Source organism: Citrus clementina, unplaced genomic scaffold (genome assembly GCF_000493195.1).
Source record: "Citrus clementina cultivar Clemenules unplaced genomic scaffold, Citrus_clementina_v1.0 scaffold_3, whole genome shotgun sequence".
Classification (NCBI taxonomy): domain Eukaryota; kingdom Viridiplantae; phylum Streptophyta; class Magnoliopsida; order Sapindales; family Rutaceae; genus Citrus; species Citrus x clementina.
In genome coordinates this window covers 40,704,296-40,722,598 of record NW_006262339.1, presented here as the reverse complement: position 1 = coordinate 40,722,598, position 18,303 = coordinate 40,704,296, and the positions used below count along the sequence as shown (strand labels likewise).

General features: G+C 30.6%; 3 protein-coding genes across 10 annotated transcripts; 2 read left to right on the top strand and 1 right to left on the bottom strand.

The window, feature by feature from the left end:
• Nucleotides 1-724: 724 nt before the first annotated feature.
• LOC18049415 (germin-like protein subfamily 1 member 17) lies at nt 725-1,569 on the bottom strand. Its single transcript, XM_006443248.2, has 2 exons — nt 1,389-1,569; nt 725-1,268 (listed from the first exon to the last, which is right to left on the bottom strand). The coding sequence occupies exons 1-2, from the start codon at nt 1,513-1,515 to the stop codon at nt 730-732; spliced, it is 666 nt and encodes a 221-aa protein (XP_006443311.1). The 5' UTR covers nt 1,516-1,569; the 3' UTR covers nt 725-729.
• Nucleotides 1,570-5,250: 3,681 nt separating this feature from the next.
• On the top strand, nt 5,251-6,327 carry LOC18049414 (germin-like protein subfamily 1 member 17). Its single transcript, XM_006443247.2, has 2 exons — nt 5,251-5,536; nt 5,629-6,327. The coding sequence occupies exons 1-2, from the start codon at nt 5,413-5,415 to the stop codon at nt 6,177-6,179; spliced, it is 675 nt and encodes a 224-aa protein (XP_006443310.1). The 5' UTR covers nt 5,251-5,412; the 3' UTR covers nt 6,180-6,327.
• A 719-nt stretch (nt 6,328-7,046) lies between these two features.
• Nucleotides 7,047-12,310, top strand: LOC112100322. Of its 8 annotated transcripts, XM_024189441.1 has the most exons (7): nt 7,047-7,347; nt 7,811-7,895; nt 8,397-10,667; nt 10,750-10,855; nt 10,947-11,622; nt 11,768-12,070; nt 12,152-12,310. In XM_024189441.1, exon 3 carries the CDS (start codon nt 9,190-9,192, stop codon nt 10,498-10,500), a length of 1,311 nt encoding a protein of 436 aa, XP_024045209.1. In that variant the 5' UTR covers nt 7,047-7,347; nt 7,811-7,895; nt 8,397-9,189; the 3' UTR covers nt 10,501-10,667; nt 10,750-10,855; nt 10,947-11,622; nt 11,768-12,070; nt 12,152-12,310. The 8 variants fall into 8 exon arrangements, 7 of the variants coding, with proteins under 7 accessions (XP_024045209.1, XP_024045214.1, XP_024045211.1 ...); XM_024189446.1 differs by having other exon boundaries at nt 7,850-7,895; nt 8,955-10,667; nt 10,750-11,622; XM_024189443.1 differs by having other exon boundaries at nt 7,850-7,895; nt 10,750-11,622.
• Nucleotides 12,311-18,303: the final 5,993 nt, after the last annotated feature.

Sequence of the window (18,303 nt, the reverse complement as noted above, 5' to 3'; positions counted from 1 at the left end):
AAAGTAAACCCACCAGTTGAAAAGTGAGTTTATATATAAATATAAGTGAAAACCAGTTGCTTCTTGAAACTCGACGCTGAACAATCAACTTGATTACCTAACTGATTAGTCAACGTAGCTGTGTAGGGCCAGTCAAGATAGCAGATTCTCCAGTTGCGTGTAACACGTTAGCCAGTCAAGATAGCAGATTCTAAGTTTAACTATGTTGTGGCTCCCAACTCGCGAAGGGGAAAAAAAAAGATAACGAAATATAATTAAGGGGTTATCATAGCATCATTCAACAAAGAGAACAAAAATCCTCGTTACGCCTCTTGGCCTTATCCTATTTTCTCTTAAAGAAGAATACAGGCATTGGGGTGAGGCTGTGAAATTGATATGATTATTAGCGACATTAGAGGAGAGATGTGTTAATTAATAAACCATTTAGTAGCACACACTATTAAGCAATTTGATTTAATAGCAATTATATGATTTAATAATTTTTTCAAATTATATATATATATATATATATAGAGAGAGAGAGAGAGAGAGAGATCTAACGACTCTCACCAAAAAGAAATTGATATTCATTATTTTAATATTTAATAAGTTTGGAAAAACAAGCAAAGCTGACTCGAGATAGGAACGTTCGTACGAATCTTTTTATCATATCAAAACTAACAAGGACAATAATGAGAACAAGCTGAAACATAAATGGCAATATGTTATTCAAATAAGTGACACATTTAATCAGAACTTAGCCTCAAGTTCTTTCACCACATTCACATCCAACTGGAACGCCTTGGCAAGAAAATCAGGATTGATTGGAGGATTGGCTCCGAAGACCGTGTTTGCTATGGTAATGACACCAGGGAACTGGCTGCTTAGAGCAGCAATTGCAACTGCATTTGTTTTTCCGATGTTGAATTGGAAGTGAATCATGCCAATCGGAAACACAAAAACATCTCCCTTGTTCAGAACTTTTGCAATGAGTGTGTTATTCAGCTGGTTTGATGTCACAAAACCAACATAAAGTGTTCCCTCCAGGACCACCAGGATCTCAGTGGCCCGAGGGTGCGTGTGAGGTGGGTTTTGGCCGTATGGTGCATAGTCAATACGGACTGCTGATATGCCAAGGGTGTTGAGTCCTGGAATTTGCTCAACATTTGCATTTGTCACACTAAAACCAAGACGGTTTGCTGTGTTTCCAGGCTTGTCTAGCCCTGATAAGAAGAAATCTTGAGCTTTAGCAAGCTTGGGGTCCTTGCAGAACTTCCCGTTAACAAAAACTGCACAGAAGAATTAAGAATATTTAATTCATAAGGTGAATTTGACGCCAAAAACATACAAGCTTAAGACACAGAAAATGAGAAATTAAATTAAAGTTTTTCTATGTTATATATATATGCCTGCGTTCTTGGGCTCATCGATGGCTACACAGATATCCTGAAGAGGACTAGGATCAAAGGCAGAGGCCAACGAAGAAGCTAAAACCAAGAGAGCAAAACCTTTAAGAAATTGAACACTGGTTTTCATTGTGTGTTTAATTAGCTAGCTAGCTAGCTGTAGGATCTCACTCTGTTTAATCAATTTCTGAACTTATTATTATTGGTTTAGTGAGAGGTGAGAGATGTTGCAAGGTAAGCAACTCTATTTATATCGGAGTAGATGAAAACTTGCCAAGTCTTCAATTGTTTGTCTGTGACTTTAATTAAACTCAATCCATTAGTACTGGTTCTAAAACAACTAAGGCAACTTGTCGTTTCAGTACATTTTCTTCTTCACATGCTTACATGACATCAACATATTTTTGAGTTACTGAAGTCACGGGAATCTTTTTCTCTATTATTATAATATCTGAAAATTTCATTGACAAACTCCAACTTCAAGTTCATTTTAATTTCTTTATGTTTTTCATTACGTTTTATGCAGGGGCGTAAATATTTTGAGACTGGGTCCTCACAGGCCCAAAAGAATTTCTGGTGAACTTACTTTGCGCAATTTTCTTGTTTAGCTGCCTTAAGGTTGTATCTTTAAGTAATATGTCATCAATTATTATCATTATTATTTTTTCTGAGTGTTAGGTGCTATTTAAACTGATCAAAAGATCTTCTCTGCTACTTCTAAATATTTGGAATTAGATGAACCACACAAGTCACACTAAAAGACTCCAACAGTTACCTAAATGGGTCGGAAGGGAGGTGGTTTACAGTCAAGCCATTGGATGGATTAGAGTCTTAATTAAAAAAACAAAGACTAATTCTTTATAAAGAGGTTACGTGCTGCAAAATTTTCTACGAGAAAGAACCTAATCCACAGATATAAATTCCTATACATATTCTTTCCAATTGAACAAAACTACAATGAGTGGTGAGGATCATTATGTTTCTCATCCTTTATTATATTTTTTTCAAATACCTTTATATAATAATTTTCGTTACGTTATAGTAATAGTTTCCTAATGAAAACCCTTTTCTTCCGTGGAAAATAGAAAAATGAAAATAAAACAATATCTGAAATTTTTAAAATATATAACAATGATATAATCTAGATTTTTAATGAACATAAATGAAAGGAATTATGATAACCCCAAAGGGTTGGATTATTTTCAAGCAGTCTTTTTTATTAGTTGGCCACTTGAGTTTTAATTTTCAAGAAGTAAAGAGTACGATTTAAAATTCTCCCATAGCGGCCCCGCGGCCCCACGCCCCCTTTTTTTTTAGATTTATAAAAATATATTAAAAGACAAAAACACTCAGAAGGAACCAAATTTAGTCTTCCAACAAAAATAATAATAATACCTAACTACTACTGGAGTAGTTCAGATTTGTTAGAGATATTGATTATTTATTACAATATCAATTGATTATTGATATATATAACTTCAACTTTCATGGCAGCCGCAAGCTAACTGCTGGCTAATTAATTTATTGATAAAATTAGTTTCCATAGTCATTTTAATTTCTTTATAAAATTTTAGTACACTTTAATCCACCCTCGATGTGGATAGGAATGGCAATGGGAGGTGATCTTATTCCCCATTCACTCTTTGTCCCCTTCATAGTTGTTTCAAGAACGGGATAGAGATCCGTAAGGATATTCAATCCTTGAATAATTAATATTTTTATTTTTCAACTCGATTTAATCATATATTACAATTTAATTTTTATATGTATTCCCTAAAAATTTTAAAAAATAAATTAAAAATTAAAATAGAAAAAAGGATTAGGAGGGGATGTGGATTTCAACTAATTCCTATCCCTTCTCTAAATAAGATATTGAGTAGTAAATTATTTTATTCTTTTCCTTGAATAAAAAATTTAATATCAAATTATCCACAAACCCTTCCCAAACGAAAAAAAGAAAAAGAAAAAGAAAGTGTCCCTTAGAAGTCTCTTCCTCATAAGAATTTCCACCATCCCTAGGCATTAATGAGGGAGAAAAGCGTATTAAAGAATCATTCTTTTCGAATCTTTTTATGTTGATTTTGTAGGACAGTAAAAACTCTTAATTGATAAACTGCTTAAATTTAGCAAGACTAGATGTTGCTTTCATCTCCCAGTCCTCAACAACTCTTTTCCTTTATGTGTTCATTTTTTTAATGAAGTTTATATATGCTCCATTAGTTGTAACATTTGGGGGCCCGGAAATGATTAGTTTAATAAAATAAAAGGAGTTTAGTTTGATCATTTCCTCCGAATTAGTTTCTTTCGTGTAGCAAATGATTTGTGATTTGCTGACTTTAACGCAATATAAAATTATTGACTCGGTAAAATAATTCCAGGACTTGGGTAAAGCTGTCGCGTATTTAGAGGCCGGAAAAATATACATTTTTGCTCTGTCTCATGAATGTGCTTCGGCATTTTATACTACTTTTGCAGATAATATATATAATTACTGTATGAAAAATGTTTTATAAGAACTATTGCAACATGCAAGATTCAAGATTAAATGAAATGAAGTTGGTATCATGTAGTTCTATGTTCGACAAAGTAATCCTGTAGAAATACCAAGTGGTCTTTTGACAGATTGATAGCATTTTATTTCATATAATATTTCTCAGGCGGACGCTCTCATTTTTAAGATATAAATTTAGAATTAAAAAAGTTTTAACAAACATCGTCAAAGGATTTTTCAACAGTTTACAATATTGTAACAATTTTTCATAATGTTATAAAATCTCAAATCCATATTTTAATAAATGAGAGACGCCAATACTAGATAATAGCTCTTAATCAATGTTTTTTTTGGGTGTCAAGTGTCCTGTAGAAATATCAAGTGGCCTTTTGACAGATTGATGGCATTTTGTTTCATATTCTAATCAAGGCTTTTTTTTTTTTTTTTGGGTGTCTTAATTGCACTATACTATTCAATTATGCGTGTGTATCGAGAAGATCTAGAAAGGGGGGGGGGGGGGGGATTCACTTTCATAGCCAGGTCGCATGCATTTGATGGGGATAATATATTAAAAAAATGTAAATGATGGTTTTTGCCAATATTTCGTGAATTTCTTGTGATAAGTTCGCTTAAACTATTCTCATATTACAATAAAATTAATAATAATAACAACAATTATAGTTCATTAGACATCATTATAAAAAAGGGGACATGGCTACGGTGCAGAAGCTGCAAGTAACAGCTTCGTACTTTCCCATTTCCATCACCTTGCATTGGGACCTCTTTCTCTCCTCTAGCACCCGTGGAAGTCCGCCATTGCTGTTACTAACAGAAGCCGTACCATAGACTTCTCCTATAAAAAGAGGTAAGCATTGAATCCAGCATTTGACTAATGGTTTTCGTATTGACTAATCTTGTTTGTTTGAAATAAAACCCACTAAACTAATTATACAATTAGATATTATAATAATATTTTGACCCACCAAATCAATTAAAATAGTAAGTTTTTAATGTTCAAATACCGAGGTGGTGCACCTAATCATATGAGTTGTTTTTTCCCCTTGAAATTGCAAATATAACGTCAATAGTGAAAATTCCTGCGCCTTAATTACCCTTTAGTTCAGATTGATAACAACGTTGTCTGCAAGCAGATGAGATCAATTCCAAACTTTTGAGAAGATAAAATGAATACAATTAAAAAAAAGGGAAAGAAAAAAAAACTTTTACTTAAAAAATGAAATTAATTAATATAACTATATAAGACCTTATTTACATTCAGTATTGCTAGAATCACATTTTCTTTTCGTAGATATGGACATATGTACACAGTGATTGAACATATCTTGTTTGAAAATATAACTAATCACAGACAATTAATGAAGACTTGGCAAGTCTTCACCTGCTTCGAGGACTAAGAAATTGAATGCACAGACATTTTCATGGACTCCCTTCTATAAATAGGCAAATTTCTCTTGCAAGATATACATCTCAAGCCTCAACACTACCCAAAAAAAAAATTGATATAAATTAATCAAAATGAAAGCTGTTCAATTTCTTTCGGGTTTTGCTCTCTTGGCTTTGGCTTCTTTATTGGCCTCTGCCTATGACCCCAGCCCTCTTCAAGATATCTGTGTCGCCATCAATGATCCCAAGGATGGTGGTATGTAAGCTTAACTGATAAAACATGTAATTTTCAATATAATTTGTGCTGCTACTTAACTATTCCTTTTTTCTTTGTCTGTGTTCTTGTAGTGTTTGTGAATGGGAAGTTCTGCAAGGACCCCAAGCTTGCGAAAGCAGAAGATTTCTTTTTACCAGGGCTAGACAAGCCTGGAAACACAGCAAATCGACTTGGCTTTAGTGTGACAAATGCAAATGTTGAGCAAATTCCAGGACTTAACACTCTTGGCATATCAGCAGTCCGTATTGACTACGCGCCATACGGTCAAAATCCACCTCACACTCACCCCCGTGCCACTGAAATCCTGGTGGTCCTGGAAGGAACTCTTTATGTTGGTTTTGTGACATCGAACCAACTAAATAACACACTCATCGCAAAAGTTCTGAACAAGGGAGATGTTTTTGTGTTTCCAATTGGTATGATTCACTTCCAATTCAACATTGGAAAAACAAATGCAGTTGCGTTTGCCAGTTTGGGCAGCCAGTTCCCTGGTGTCATTACCATAGCCGACACGGTCTTCGGAGCCGATCCTCCAATCAATCCCGATTTTCTTGGCAAGGCATTCCAGTTGGACCCAAACGTTGTGAAAGATCTTCAGAAGAAGTTCATTAATGGCAATTAGGAGAAAAGAATGAGCTTTCCGGTGGCTTTAATATTTTTCCTCCATTATATCATATCGTGTTGTAATAAAAGAGGTCTCTTATACGAATCTCTCTCCGTGTTGATTGTAGCTATATATATATAAACAATTTTATTTCTGTTTTTATTTAGCAGCTGAATTCCAACTCCCAGAATAGTGATAGCGAAAGTCATTCTTAGTTATCTTCATTGAATTTTCGCTCATTTTCATGTTAATTTTATCTTTTTCTCCTCAATTCATATCTATAGTTAATATATTATGATAATTCTATGTTTATTTTTTTTTTTATGGCCCGTTGAACGAAAATTATTCCTGATTGACTACTCGTTTGAAGGACGAATATATACTCTTACTTTTATCCTCTGTATGAACTCTCGCTGTAAGAATTTACTCTGATTAGTCCAGGATCCAAATATTTCTTTCAAATTAAATATAAAATGGAGAAGGACACTTATAATTATTATTAAGAACCTTATCACCTTCTGTTTATATCTTTTACCACTTAGGAGTTAGGTCCCTCTATTTTTCCAATTACCTATTTCATTCATAACTTAAATAATTTTAAACTTGTAACATTGAGAGTACAGTTTTTGAATTCTTCTATTATTATAATCTTATTGTTAGGCTCCCCCACTACAAGAAAAAAACAGAATACTTGACATTTTTTATTTGATAATTTTTAAGAAATATCAAATATATATGACATTTTGTGAAAAATTGAGTAATTGTGAAATATAAATGACAATTTATTTAAACGTCAAATACTTATGACGTTTTACCAAATAAGTGGAAATATATTATATATTTATTGAATAATTACCATTTACGTTTTCCTTTTATTGACTTAAGAAAAAAACAAAAACGCACATGTTGTGGACCTGTAATTGATATGGTATTAAGTCCAGATGCCCATCTTGCCCGTCTTCCAAGAATTTCAGCTTGCTTTAGCCTAGTGAGCTTGTTTCGTTCACATATTACATCTGGACTGTCTTTGTTTCTTTTAAGAAAATTCAAACTTGTATTTCTTTTCAATAATCACCTCGCATTTTTTATCAACACTCAATTTTGAATTTCATCTCCATCCTCTCTCGAAGAAGAACGCACAAAGAATTTCAGCTTGCTTTAGCCTCATTTCCTTCTCGAATTTCAGGTATTGTTTCCTTTAATTTTGATAATTTTTTTCTACTTCTCTCTTTCTGGTTTGATAATTTTAGGGTTATAGTTGAATTATTTGTATTTTTAAACAATCTAGGGTTGATTTAATTGATTCCAAGTGTCGTATCTGCTCTGCTATTTGAATGCACATTACTTGTTTGATGAAATGTCTCTTTAAAAGATTATTTTTGTTTTTAACAAGCATCTTATTGAGATGTTTCTCGTAATATATTAACGTAATGCACTTAGCTTCAATTTGGTCTGTTTAATACATTTTAACAAAGGAAACTTACAGAACTGCAACAATTTTCAAATTGCTTGCAAATTAGAAGTAATGTTATTGTTTTTTATTAATTAATGAGATTTTAATTTATTGAGTCTATAAACTCACTCTAAGAAGTGATTATTGCTTCAATTTAGTCTGTTTCATACATTTTCATTCTCATTATAAATGACAGTCATCTCTCATTTTTTCATCAATCACTCAACCTATAAAGAAGAACCCACGAAGAAGTTCAGCTTCATTCGCTTCTTGAATTTCAGGTATTTTTTCTTTTAATTTTGATTTTTTTTTAATTCTCTCTTTCTAGTTTGATAATTTTAGTGTTATACTTGAATTAATTGTATTTTTAATTGATACTAAGTCTTATATCTATTCTCGTTCAACAAACAAAGAACGCACAAATAATTTTCACTTTCATTCTTAATTAGTAAAATTGTGATCTCATTGCCTTATTTTTGGGGTTAATTATATAATTTTATCAATTGTTCTTGTGGTTGCAAACAATATCATTTTTTAATATTAATAAAACTAAATGAATATTATGTGATGCATTTGAAGGAAAGTTAGTAGTTTAAATATGGATAAATCTTGGATGTTGATGTCTAGAACGTCTATAGAATATGAAAGTGGGGTAAATGAGTGTCTCAAGTTTGCAATACTTCATGCTAGTAATCCTGAACTTTTAAGATGTCCATGCCAAGCATGTGGTAATTTGGTCTTTCATGTACCTGCTGAGATAAGAAATCATCTTTATTGGAAAGGTATTGACTAAAGCTATCAGACATGGACTTGGCATGGAGAAGGAGCTTCTAGTAGACGACCATCAAATGTAAAAGCTTCATTTGATGGCAGTCAACAAGATGATGAAGCTGCTGATACAGTAGAAATATTCATGATGCATTTGACACTTGTAATAGTGACCCCAAGTCTTTCGAAACTCTACTTAAAGATGCTGAAAAACCTTTGTTTCCTGGCTGTGTGAAATTCACTAAGTTATCTGCCTTAATAAGGCTTTACAACATTAAAGGAAGAAATGGATGGTCAGACAAAAGTTTTTCAGATTTACTAAGTTGTTTATCAGATATGCTTCCTGATAAAAATGAAATACCTTTATCCGTATATGAAGCAAAGAAGATTATGGTTGCATTAGGCTTAGAATATGAAAAAATACATGCATGTCCCAACAATTGCATCCTATATAGAAAAGAATATAAGGATTTATCTGCATGTCCCACTTGTGGAATGTCAAGATGGAAGAGTCCCAAGAAAAGTAAGGGAATTCTTGCTAAAATCTTATGGTATTTTCCTCATATACCAAGGTTTAAAAGGATGTTTCAATCTCCTCGAACTGCAAAAGACTTAATTTGGCATGCCAATGAAAGGGTGATTGATGGCAAACTACGTCACCCAGCTGACTCACCGTCATGGAGGCTAGTGGACCAAAAATAGCCAGATTTCGCTGCAGAAGAAAGAAATCTTCGGCTGGCTATTTCTGCAGATGGGATAAATCCCCATAAAAACTTTCGCAGTTCGTATAGTTGTTGGCCAATTGTTATGATTACTTATAATCTTCCTCCTTGGTTATGCATGAAAAGAAAATTCATGATGTTGACTATGCTAATATCTGGTCCACGACAGCCCGGTAACGATATTGATGTCTATTTGTCACCACTGATTGATGACTTGAAAACTTTGTGGGAAGTTGGTGTCCAAATTTATTATGCATATAGACAAGAATTATTTACTCTACGAGCTGTCTTGTTGTGGACAATTAGTGATTTTCCTGCTTATGGGAACTTGTCTGGATGCTCAGTTAAAGGATATTTTGCATGTCCTATATGTGGGGAAGATACACAGTCCTGTAGACTTAAGAATGGGAAGAAAAATGTGTACATGCGCCATAGGCGATATCTCCCAGAATCTCACTTGTTTCGAGATTTAACAAAGGCTTTTGATGGTAAACCAGAAAGAGACTTTCCTTCTAAGCCGTTAAGTGGTGAACAAACATTAAGAAAGGTTGAAGGGATTCAAAACTCATGGGGGAAGAAAACTAGAAAGCATAAAAAATTAGATTCTGATGAAAAAATTTGCTGGAAAAAGAAATCAATATTTTTTTCTCTCAAGTATTGGAAACATTTGCATGTTCGCCATATGTTAGATGTAATGCACATTGAAAAAAATGTGTGCGAAAGTATATATGGTACATTATTGAACATTCTAGGAAAAGCAAAAGATGGACTTAATTCTCGGTTGGACCTTGTTGATTTCAATATTAGGAAAGAATTAGAACATGTTGTTGAAGGGAATCACACTTATTTACCTGCTGCATGTTATTCCTTGACTAGAGTGGAAAAAGTACTGTTTTGCGAAACATTATTTAATCTGAAGGTTCCTGAAGGATACTGTTCAAACTTTAAAAATCTTGTATTAATGAGTGATTTAAAGCTTATTGGGTTGAAATCTCATGATTGTCATGCTTTGATGCAACAACTCCTACCATTGGCTATTCGAGGAATTTTGCCAGAACTTGTTAGATATGCCATCACTAGACTTTGCTTTTTCTTCAATGATCTTTGTAGCAAAGTTGTGGATGTAGAGAAGTTAAACCAAATACAAAAGGATCTTGTGGTCACAATTAATTTATTTGAAATGTATTTCCTTCCTGAATTTTTTGATATCATGGTTCATTTAACTGTGCATCTTGTTAGAGAAGTCAGATTATGTGGGCCTGTATGTCTTAGATGGATGTATCCCTTTGAAAGATTTTTAAAATATCTAAAAGGGTATGTGCGGAATAAAAATAATCCCGAAGGTTGTATTGCTGAATGTTACATTGTAGAGGAGGCAATTGAATTTTGCACATAATATTTACCCAATGTGGATCCAATTGGAATTCCAATTGCAAGAACGAATAATATAGAAATTGAGGGTCCGCTTCCTGGTGGTCGTTTAATTGATATTGATCGTGACGAATGGAAACAAGCACACCATTATGTTTTGCGGAACACACAAGCAGTTCAACCTTACATTGGGTAAGTTTTCTTATCTTAACTTTATTAAAACATGGTAGATTCATCACTAATATATTCGTTTTATTATGAATCTTAATCTTAGGATGCATATGACATGGTTGAAATCGAATTATCCTCGCCAATCTAAAAACAACAAGTGGTTACGAGATGAACATGCTTGAAACTTCATTTACTGGTTACAAGAAAAGGTTTAATAAACTATTTCCTTTTATTTCTAAAATTTCTATAAAATGTTATGTATAGGCGTAATTTCAACTATTTCTTTTCTAAATTTTATAGGTTTCAAATGGTAACGATAATCAGTCATCCAAATCATCTTTATTGAAATGGCTAGCACAATGACCTCGCCCTCATGCATTATTATATCCTGGTTATCTTATTAATAATTACTGTTTTCACATAAAAGATCGTGATAATGATAAAACCACTCAAAACAGTGGAGTGACTCTTGTAGCTGAAACAGAGCAAATTGCAAGTGCCAAGGACAAGAATCCTATTTTTGGAGAAATGCCTTACTATGGAGTCATTAAAGAGATATGGGTGCTTGACTATCACATGATCCAAATTCCCATATTTAAGTGTGATTGGGTTGAGAGTCATAGTGGTGTTAAAGTTGATGAGCTTGGGACAATCTTAGTTGACCTTAATCGTATAGGTCATAAATCATATCGTTTTATTCTAGCCTCACAAGCAAAGCAAGTCTTTTATGTAACTGACCAACTAGATCCAAGGTGGTCAGTTGTACGGTTTACTGCAGAAAAAGTTTACATGCATCCTCAACGTGATATGGATTTAGGACATAATGTGGAACTCCACCTTTTCCCTAAAATGATGCCAAATCCTGAAAATTTTGAGAAAGGGGAGAAGGACAGCAAGAATTACAAGCGTGATGATGGTGAGAAGATCTGGATTCATAATAAAACAATTAAGAAAGCTTAATTGTTTGTGTTGTAAAGTGAGTATGTAGTTTATTGTTTCTGAAGTTTAATGATTTCACTTCTTTGCTTATTTAATTAATTATAGTTAATGATGTCCTAATAGCTAAATTATCTATTGATATGTGACAAATGAGTACTTAATATTGCATTGTGCTTTCGCAGGATTATGACCATGGAGGAATATGATGATGATATTATGTCCATGGATGATATAGATGATGCTGATGTTAATGTAGAAGATCTTGATTTAGAAGACTTTGATACTAATAAGAAGATACAGAAGACTAGAGGAATTGTCAAGATGGAGGGTGTTACTAAGAATCGTAGTGATGGGAAGAGAGAGAGAGTTAGATTTAATAGCGATGGACAATTGGTGCTGTCACTAAGACATTAGTTTCCATTCTTTTCATGGATTGGCGAAAAGTACCAAAGGATTCAAAAGAAAAAATATAGGAATACATTCAGGTATGCTTTATAAACATATTATGCATTTTGCAAAGGCATGAGAAATTTTTTTAAACTGTCTTTATATTTCATGTCTTATAGAGTTCGTTTGATGTGGATGATCGATTTAAAAGACAATGTTTGCAAATTGGTGGAAGTTCATTTCGTTCTTTTAGATATAATCTCACACGACATGTTAAAAAGTACAAAGCCCATCCAAATCATTTGCGTAACCCACCGCTATTGTACTCTTTCATACAAAAAGGTCAAGAAAAATAATTTATCGGGGGCTAAATTAGATAATAGTAAAATATAAAAAACTAAAATTTTGAATATATAAAATATTTGCTAATACATTTATAATTAGTCTCTACGCATTTTTATATTTTAAAAATGTTATCCAATAGACTTATTATTAATATTATTAAATTTATTGTTTCCTATATAAACAACCAAACTATCACTTATCCCATCCGATTCCAAAGATGATTCTTAATGAGTTTTATTATTGAAAACGTTCGTTCTACTATTATTATATAAACTGGAAGAATTAACTATATTTTTTAAAATAGAAAATATTTTGGGTGGTGGGCTATCATTATTTTTAATTAAAATATAGGTTTTTATATTTCTTAAAAGTTAAAGTTAAATTTATGGGAGTTTATATTTTATAGTGACTATTTTAATAAATTTAATGGGGACTAATTAGAAAATTAAAATATTTTTCTCTTTTATTTTTTTAATTTTTTTTGGCCAGTGGCGGCTCAAGCCCCCACTGGTCATGTGCTGCATCCGTCCCTGCCCCTTAGTACAATTTTTTTTTTTCTGATAGGATTTATTCAAATAGAGCTCTTATTAGTAAAACTTTGACAAGCATAGTTTTTATTAAAAAAAATTTAGTTATTTAGTTGTTGATGAGAACTTTTATAAAAATTATATAAAATTATTTTAATAGACAAGTTTTTACTAGTATAGATAAAATAATTTATTTTATCCCTAAAAGCTCTACTTAAAATACAATCAAATAACAATAAAAATTTTTAAAAGTACTTATAAGATAAATAAGCACTTATAATCATTAGATAAGTCATACCAAATGTGCACTTTGTCTAATATGATGCGCACTTTTTTTCCTTCCCCACACTAAAAGTTATGGAGTGTGCTATATGTTAAAAAGCTGCATGCATGGTTCAACTGAATAATTCAAAATAAAAATATAATATTAGAAATGTAATAGGTATCTTTAAAAATCATGGACTAAATGGTAAAATGTGTAATTAGAAAGTCTAGAATATTTGACAAAAATGTGTGACTACGCATTACTTTGATATGATATTTCTAGCTTAATTTTTTTACCTTGCATTCTAGGAAGAGAGACTAGAGACTTAATTAAACAGCTTGTTATTTAAAATAGCTAATGAAACTAATTTTAATTAAAAAAGTGAACAAAGGAAGAGATTATTATTTTTAATTGCATTATAATTTATCAATATTTACATTCATAAATTTATTAAAGGGCTGTTTGTTTCCTAACTTAATGACTTAATTGACTTAATTTTAATCAGTTAACCCATGAAGAGCCAGCTTGATAATGTTCTAGCTTTTAAAATAATTGTCGTTCGCTGTGCTGCAAAAATAACCAGTTGTGAAGATAATCAACTAAACATTTAGTAAAATTTATTTTTAAAAGTGTTGTGAGTTTTAAAAATAGCTCTATGTGTTTGGTAAGTCTTATTGTTAAAATACTATAAGAATGTGAATGATTGAATTGAACGTAATATTGAATAAATTTTATGTACATATTTATAAACATGTATGTGTATATATCTATATATCTATATATCTATATATCTATATCTATATCTATATCTATATCTATAATATTTTTAGGTATATATATATAATAATTGATAACTAAAATAAATATTTTATATTATTAGTTTTATTTTTTTATTTTGTTGTCATAATATAATTGGTAATAAAAATAATCTCTTTAAAAGTAATGGCTTTATTTCCTAATTAGCAAGGATAATTTTGGAGTTTTATCCTATATATGATGATATATATGGAATTGTATTAAATAAAAAAGTGATTCTCAAAATTAGATTTTAAAAAGCTACTCTTTCCCTATTTTAAAAAATCTGCTATAGGATGGGGTGATTTTGTTAAAAGTGATTTTAAAGAAAATTTACCAAATATCCAAATTACCTTTTAGTTTTTTAAAATCACTTTTGAACCTCACAAAAGAAATCTCAAATGGACCCTAAGGTGACGTTTGTTTTTTAACTTAATGACTTAAAGTGACTTAACTTAATTAATTAAGTTAATTAGAGGTGTTTGTTTTTATAACTTAATGAGACTTTTTAGATAATTTTAACTTAATAAAATAAGCCAATTTTTTTGGCTTTTTACTTAATGGAGAAATCTCAATTAAGTCAATTACTTGCTAATGTTAAAAATATCCCTTTATTTTTCATATCTATCCCAAAACTCACCCATAGACATTTACCCCACAGAAAAATATCTCTGTTTTTTCTTTTTTATATTATATACTTTCTTATATTATATACGATAAAATTTGAAATTTATGGTATTTTATATATTAAAATTCTAAAATAATTATGTATTCACTTGAATATAGTTTTATTTATAAATGTTAAAATATTGTGGTATTTAATATATTATTTATTTGACATTCAAATTTAATAAGGATACAAATGTAAAAGTACATATTTTCAGCTTTTTAAGTTGAAAAAAAAACAACTTAATACTTATTTTCTGAGATTCAGACGAAAAAACAAACATATTATTTAGATTCAGATATTCATATCTATTCGGAATTCAGACTAATTCAGGTTTATTCAGATTTCAGACAAAAAAACAAACGCCACCTAAGTCTGTTAATTTTTCAATTTAATAGTAATTAATAAGCCGTTAAGTTATTAAACTAATTATTTTTTAACTTTTTACTTAATTTGAAAATTATCACATCATTTAAAAATAATCTCCAAAGTACCTTTATCTAACTAATTTATTTTCCTCCTCACCTTAATAAAGCCTACAAATATACAAGTAGATTATCATTATTTTTATCTTTTTATTTTCTTCAAACTAGAATTATTTATCTTCACAAAATTTTATCAATGTTATTCTAATTTAGAATATTAAAAGGTTGCATTCACTTGACTATGAATTATGTTATAATAAAATACTATCTTATTTATATTCTTTGAGATGTTTATTATATACTTAACATTTAAAATTATATGGACACAAATGTAACAATAATGGTTTTTAGATTTTTTTTAAGTTAAAAAAATAACTTAATATTTCTTCTCAAAGCTTCAAACAAAAAAATAAATAATTAGGTTCTTCAAATTCATACATTTAAGTTTATTCAAAATTCACATTAATTTAAGTCTATTCAGATTAAAAAAAAAAAAAAACACAATGTGATATAAGATGGTAGAATCACAATAATAGGGAATAAAATACATATATAAAGCATCGAAAAGAATTATTCACTTTTATTCCAATATCCTCCTGATTATATAACAAATCAAGGTAACTAATTTTATAAAAAAAAAATTATCTAGCCGGTAGGTAAGCCTCGGGCAGCCATTAAAGTTGAAATTATATTTATCAGTTGACATTGTAAAAGGATATCACTATCGCTAACTAATCGCACCGACTCCAGCTTCTAATTAACCTGACCACCGAAAATAAGATGGAAGACTTTTGGTTCCTTCTGATCCGAGTCTCCAATTTTTATTTTTTTTTCTTGAAGCAGATGATTTGATGACTCTAACACGCAATGAAAAAAACATGAACATTATTGACTTGGTAAAGCATTTGTAGAACTAAAAATGGTTAAAGCAGCTAATTGTCCAATTATATGTACTTAATTTTTTTGCAGGTATTATTTCTCTAAGAAAAATAGCTTTACAAAAACCTTTTTTGACAACTATATTTTAGGTTTCTTCAAGGGATTAGAATCTTGTCATAATTTGATATGTTCCTTTTGATCCGAGTCTTCAATTTTTTTTTTTCTTGAAGCAGATGATTTGATGACTCTAACACGCAATGAAAAAAACATGTACATTATTGACCTGGTAAGGCATTTGTAGAACTAAAAATGGTTAAAGCAGCTAATTGTCCAATTATATGTACTTAATTTTTTTGCAGGTATTATTTCTCTAAGAAAAATAGTTTTACAAAAACATTTTTTGACAACTATATTTTAGGTTTCTTCAAGGGATTAGAATCCTCTCATAATTTGATATGTTCCTTCTAATCCGAGTCTTCAATTTTTTTTTCTTGAAGCAGATGATTCGATGACTCTAACACGCAATGAAAAAACATGTACATTATTGACTTGGTAAGGCATTTGTAGAACTAAAAATGGTTAAAGCAGCTAATTGTCCAATTATATGTACTTAATTTTTTTGCAGGTATTATTTCTCTAAGAAAAATAGTTTTACAAAAACTTTTTTTGACAACTATATTTTAGGTTTCTTCAAGGGATTAGAATCCTCTCATAATTTGATATGTTCCTTTTTGATCCAAGTATACAATTTTTATTTTTTTTTCTTGAAGCAGATGATTTAATGATTCTAACACGCAATGAAAAAAACATGTACATTATTGACTTGGTAAAGCATTTGTAGAACTAAAAATGGTTAAAGCAGCTAATTATCCAATTATATGTACTAAATTTTTTTTGCAGGTATTATTTCTCTAAGAAAAATAGTTTTACAAAAACATTTTTTGACAACTATATTTTAGGTTTCTTCAAGGGATTAAAATCTTCTCATAATTTGATATGTTCCTTCTGATCCGAGTCTTCAATTTTTTTTTCTTGAAGCAGATGATTCGATAACTCTAACATGCAATGAAAAAAACATGTACATTATTGACCTCGCAAGGCATTTTAGAACTAAAAATGGTTAAAGCAGCTAATTGTCCAATTATATGTACTTAAATTTTTTGCAGGTATTATTTCTCTAAGAAAAATAATTTTACAAAAACTTTTTTTGACAACTATATTTTAGGTTTCTTCAAGGGATTAGAATCCTCTCATAATTCGATATGTTCCCCAGCTAAATTCACTCAATATATTGATGGCTAATAAATTAAAAAATAAAAGTAGTTAAAACATAATCATATACTAGTATTAAAGGATATGTGGCACAAATCTTTGAAAACTTATAAGAACTCAGATTAGGCAAATAGAATCCTCTCTTAATTTAATATCTCCTCAATTTTTAAAGATTTTGGTAATTAAGATAAATGAATGATGATTGGTGTCATAGTTCTATAAAAACTAATGTTACTGAACAAACCTATTATACTAGGAAAACTTTCGTCAAATTCATACTGTTTAAAATTCTTGCCGACAGAGTAAGTTCGTTACTTCCTAAAATTATCTCATCTCAACAAACGGTTTTCATCTAGGGCAGAAGCATTCGTGAGAGTATCAGCTCTGTTTTTGAATGAATTAATCTGCTCAATTGCAAGATTCATGGAGGGAATGTGACCTTGAAGATTGACATTAAAAATGCCTTTGACACTCGTGATTGGAACTTTCTAATTCATGTCTTTGTTCTCTCTATTACATCGTATTGTTTGATATTGAGATAATGTAGCTTAAAAAAGTTATATCTGTTATGAAAAAAAAGTTATTGATGGAGCGAGGCGTAACAGAAGTAGAAATTGATAGGGTATGAAAACTAGATATCGTTCTAGTACTGGACCAAGCCAACGCGATTAGCTTATGCTCTAATCGAAACGTAATTAGATATTGTTTTAACCCAAACGACTCAATGAGATTTTATAATAACGCATAATGCGAGATTAGATGACGCTCTAATCCAAACGACTTTACAAGAGAGATTTTGATAGATAATCCTAGAGAGAATTATAAAAGCAGAGTTTTATTGAATAATTGAATCTCAAGTCTTTAAATAATGACAAGGCCTCTCTATTTATAATAGAGGAAACCCACTTCTCTAAGTTAACCTAAAATGGGAAATTAAATCACAATTATAATGGAAATAAAAGACTAAGATACATACCATAATTGACTTAAACTAAAATAGAAAATCCTAAAATAATAAATATTCTAGAATTCTAAATTACCTAAAATAACGTAAATTAACTTCTTACATCATTCTCCCCCTCTTAAAAGAACTTGTCCTCGAATTTGAATACAATCGGGAGGATGAAACTTGTAGTGTAGGAGCAAATCATCTTAT

Excerpts from the sequence above, each read along its gene's own strand:
- LOC18049415 (XM_006443248.2), bottom strand. The coding sequence starts at position 1,515 with ATGAAAACCAGTGTTCAATTTCTTAAAGGTTTTGCTCTCTTGGTTTTA. Across the intron at positions 1,269-1,388 it reads CGATGAGCCCAAGAACGCAG|TTTTTGTTAACGGGAAGTTC; the intron begins GCATATATATAT and ends TCTTCTGTGCAG.
- LOC18049414 (XM_006443247.2), top strand. The coding sequence starts at position 5,413 with ATGAAAGCTGTTCAATTTCTTTCGGGTTTTGCTCTCTTGGCTTTGGCT. Across the intron at positions 5,537-5,628 it reads CAATGATCCCAAGGATGGTG|TGTTTGTGAATGGGAAGTTC; the intron begins GTATGTAAGCTT and ends GTGTTCTTGTAG.
- LOC112100322 (XM_024189445.1), top strand. The coding sequence starts at position 9,190 with ATGATTACTTATAATCTTCCTCCTTGGTTATGCATGAAAAGAAAATTC.